Source organism: Nicotiana attenuata, unplaced genomic scaffold, assembly GCF_001879085.1.
Source record: "Nicotiana attenuata strain UT unplaced genomic scaffold, NIATTr2, whole genome shotgun sequence".
NCBI lineage: Eukaryota > Viridiplantae > Streptophyta > Magnoliopsida > Solanales > Solanaceae > Nicotiana > Nicotiana attenuata.
The window spans coordinates 54,072-58,805 of record NW_017672032.1 but is presented as its reverse complement, the minus strand read 5'-3'; the positions used below and the strand labels follow the sequence as shown (position 1 = coordinate 58,805).

Genomic DNA, 4,734 nt, shown 5'->3' with positions numbered 1-4,734 from the left:
TATGTTCCATTTTAGCTCTCCAACTCTATTTCTTATGTTCCACTTTAACACAAAAGCCGAAACAAGTACAAAAAAGTATAGCGTGTGTGTATACACAAATCTGAGGTGTAATAAATATCTAATTAAATGTTGCCACTTGGTTTTTTTATTCATGTCAAACGGGTCAATACTTAAATACCTGAACTGGGGCCAAGTATGAAATCGGCAGACGAAAGCTTTGGAACTTAGAGAATGAAGATGGGTCAACAATGAATGAAAAAATACGGTTGGGTTCAGGTATTTTAGTGTTGACCCATTTGACATGGATAAAAAAATCAGGTGGTAACATTTAATTGGATATTTATTACACCTCAGATTTGTATACACACAAAAGCTAGTTTTTGCACTGGTTTCAGCTTTTGTGTTAAAGTGGAACAACATAAGAATAGAATTGGAGGGCCAAAGTGGAACATATAAAATAGAGTTGGAGGACCAGAATGGAACAAAGTAGAAATAAAGTGCCAAAATGAAAAATGATGCCAACTTAAATGAATTATATATGTATTTGGCATTCTTTAAAACTCTCATAACACATATCTTAATAAATATAATTATCGTTAAATTTTTTAATTAATTAATAATATATTTTCACCATTTACCACCCTCCTGCAACCCCATTGTCCTCTTCAACACCCCCCCCCCTTCCCCTCTCCCCCCTCCCCCACCCCCAAACCAAACCGAAAAAAGAAGAAGAGAAACGTTGAACTTTTCTCAAACATTCCACCGTTGTCTCTCCGACTGTCTCCACAGAGATCTTCAAAAGAAACCCCATTTCCAGTGATATAAAAAAAATTAACAATTTATCAATTTGATTTTCGCCTCTTTTAATTTTTTTTTCTTCTTATTTTGGGCATAAAAAAAGGTTTAATCACAATTAAATGGGAACGCCGGCATTCCCAAATCTTGGAAAGCATTGCTCTGTTGAGGATTGCCGGCTCATCGATTTCTTGCCTTTCACCTGCGATTGCTGTCACAAGGTAATCTCCCTCTCCTTTCTTCTCTCTATAAATTTGTGCCATTTTTTAAAGGATCTTTACACAAATAGCCGCTCGGTATACATAGTTTATACTTTGATTACATATGGTTATGTGCATATTATACATGAATTATACATCTGCCAGCTATTTTTAGTTTAAGCAGTTAGGTGTGTGGCTATTTAAGTTAATTTTTTTTTTTGGGTATAGTTGTGCCATTTGTTCCATTTTTCTTTTGTAGTATATGATTTGACTGTCTTTTTGTCAATTTTGAGCTGAAATACTTTTACTTTTTATGTTTTTCGATCTGGGTTTTTATTAAAGTTTCAATCTTTTCTCTCTGTACCATTTGTGACATTTTCGTTTTATACATGATTTACTGCCTTTTGTCAAATTTGTGTTGAAATCTTTGTCTTTTTGAGTTTTTTTTTATTTGGGTTTTTATCAAAGCTACAATCTTTTTGTAGGCGTTGTTGTTGTATAGTTGCTTGGTTGTGGTGGGGGTGGGAGGAGGAAAAGAAATTGCTGAAGATTTGTATTGTGGGAGAAATTGGATTGAAGGAAATGTGAAGGAATTTCTGTTCAATGTCGAGCATTTTATGCTTTTCCTCCTCAGTGTTGTCAAAGGAGCACTTAAGCGCTAAAGGCTCAAAACATGTTGAGCGCTTCGCCTCGCTTAGCGGACGCTTTAGTGTTGTCATCAACGCTCTAAGACGTACTTTTCCTTGCCAATGGGCGTAATCATGAAGAGGCAGACCTAAACAATTAATATTTTACTTTATTGTAAAAAAAAATCAATTATTCATGCTTATAATTATTAATCTTGGATTATACATGAATATTTATATTTTTTCTCCATTTGCGCCTTTCTACGTTAAAACTCACGCTTTATTTGCGATTTGCGCTTAAAGCCCTGATGGACCTTAGAGCTTTTTTGCACTTTTCGCCTTTGATAACACTGTTCCTCCTTCCATTGAAAGCCTAGGAGCCAACTTATGGCACAATCTGCTATATTGATGAGGATTTTTGTAGCAATTAATTAGGCAGCTATTGAAACAGTTAAAGATAAAACATGAGGTAATCAGATATTGAAATTTTAACAGCAGTTAGCACCCTCCACCTCCAACTATAAGGTTGAGAATCGAGTAGCAAAGTGGAAAATGACCAAATTTGAGACTCCTGAGTAGGGGAGTTTGCGGGTTGGGCTTTACCATATCAAAATATAAGAAGGAAAGAAAAAAATTAAATCAGTTATTGTATATAAGCTTATGATCAATTGTTCGTATGATACAACAATAGAGGACGAGGTTTAGAATATCAGACAGTTGATCTTAGTATTTCCAAGATTACTCTCGTGTAATGTGCATCTTGGAGTACCAGTACTTGACGTGCTTCAATGGTTGATTAAACTTTTACCTCTGTGTCTGTATTTATTCTGAATTTTAAAGTGAAGTGTTCCCAAACTTCTAATGTGGCTTTGAGATTTCAGGAGTTGTTCTCTCTACTTTTAGGTGAAAATTGGTTCAGTTGAGTCAATAATTTCTTTTTAGGTGAAAATTGGTTCAGTTGCTTTATGATCGTGAAGAGAAAGCATTTCTTTGATTTCTTCTGTAAAGACTATCTTTATTCTCTGCCTGATCTGGTTTGATTTCAAGTCTGTATTTAAAAATCTAAACTTGAGTAGCCCGTAGTGGCTGTAGATAGGCTAGACAGATGAAGCATTGAACGGAATCTACATTTTCTTTCATTTTTAAAGTTCCCACTTGTATGTACTGGTTTTAAGCTCTATATACTGCTTGTGTTATAGCAACTCTCTCTTTGGAAGTTATTGCTTTAAATGGCAAATTATGATTCAATTATACATGTGCATATGTCTTAAAATTTAGTCAACCTTTATCTTCGTTTTCTCATTCAAGCCTCCAAATCCTCTATCCGTATTGGAAGATACTGCTTCTTATACTTGAATTTAGTGGCGGGATAGATTTAGCAATATAGTATGTAACAGTAAAAGAAAACATGAAGTTTACTATTTTATTAATTTTACGGTGGATATATCTTGTATCGATGTATGTGGTTGTGGTCATGTCAATGCAATTGATGTTTCATTCACTTTTAGCTTTCCAAAAGTGAGAAAATTAGTCCTCACTTCTTCCTGATGTGTAAATATTCTGAAGCCTGCTAGTATCATTTAAGAGTTGGTGTTTTTCCCTCTCTGACACCCTATGTTGTACTGGCTTCGAGTAAAATTTGTCTATAGAATATGTTTTGGTGGATTTTGGGTGAGTATCATAAGTTTTAAATCTTTTAGGGGCAAAATGCAAGTAGATGATATTCAGTATGATGGACTCAGCTTTGTCTATATGAGGTAATGAGGGCCATTTCCACATCGCAAAAGTATGTGTTGTCCTGCTTCCTCGTCCTATTTTTTCATTTATATCTTTCTCTGGTTTTTATTTATAATCTTTTATGTTTCGGAACAAAAATATGGATACCATATTGAGTACAAGTTTGGAAAGAGAACCAGCACTGATGGGATCAAAAAGAATTTCTCCCTATTTTGGCTTGTAGATTTTGCCTTCGCGTTTCGTTTGACTTGTTTCTCTTGTCTTGCCTTGCATAGTTTTCTTCAGGGGCTCAGTTGCTGTTGTATTTTTCTCTTCTACGTTTTGTTGGTTCATTGGAAATCTATGACTTTAATATTATTATTACCATAATTTGATCATTGATTGTAATCTCCGATCTCGGATGCTGAAGATGTGTTAACATACAAATAACTCCTTGCAGGTGTTTTGTCTAGAACATCGGAGCTATAATAGACACGAATGTCCAACAGCTAACAAGAATAATGTCACAGTGGTCATTTGCCCGCTCTGTGCCAAAGGCGTACGCCTTATTCCTGACGAAGACCCCAACATAACTTGGGGATCACATGTGAACACCGAGTGTGATCCATCGAACTACGAAAAAGCCACAAAGAAAAAGAAGTGTCCTGTACCGCGCTGCAGAGAGCTCTTGACTTTCTCCAACACAATCAAATGTCGGGATTGTACTGTTGATCATTGTTTGAAGCACCGGTTTGGACCTGATCACAACTGCCCCGGACCTAAGAAACCAGAAGCTGCTTTCCCGTTTATGAACTTTCTGAATGCAAGTAAAGAAGAACCCAAGAAAGCTCAGTCTACGTCGTCCTCAAGATGGACGACGAGCCTATTCAAGGTAGTGTCATCTGTAAAGGAAAAGTTGAGCAATGAATTTAGTCAAACACAGCAGACGGGCCAAAGCAGCCGTGTCACCAGCCACAGCGCGAACACCAGCAGTCAAGTAGAGCAATGCCCACAATGTCATCTAAGATTTTCTACCGTCAAAGCTCTCATCGATCACGTGCAGAAAATTCACGAGAAGAACGGTGTCATGAACTTGGCAGTCGATGTCTGCCCGAGGTGTAGTAAAGGTTTTCGAGATCCTGTGGCCCTTGTGGAACATGTTGAAAGGGAACATAAAGGAACTTCTAAGGCTTAGAGATGGAGGTCATGTTAAGAAGCAAAAGTACATAATACCTTTCTCTTGTTAATTCTTTTTCATAAACAAGAAGTCTATTTATTCTTACACTATCTCAATGATTTGAGTCTGGTTAAAGATCAAAATGACTTTAGCCATCTAATTTTTTCTTGTGAACATGAGACTGATTTCTTTTACAAAGTGGATGTTCCTTTGGTTTCTC

The 4,734-nt window shown here is 36.3% G+C and overlaps 1 protein-coding gene across 1 annotated transcript; it reads left to right on the top strand.

Moving 5' to 3' along the window:
- Nucleotides 1-694: 694 nt before the first annotated feature.
- Nucleotides 695-4,734, top strand: LOC109211440 (zinc finger AN1 and C2H2 domain-containing stress-associated protein 16-like). The gene is made up of 2 exons (XM_019374971.1): nt 695-1,016; nt 3,798-4,734. The coding sequence occupies exons 1-2, from the start codon at nt 918-920 to the stop codon at nt 4,530-4,532; spliced, it is 834 nt and encodes a 277-aa protein (XP_019230516.1). The 5' UTR covers nt 695-917; the 3' UTR covers nt 4,533-4,734.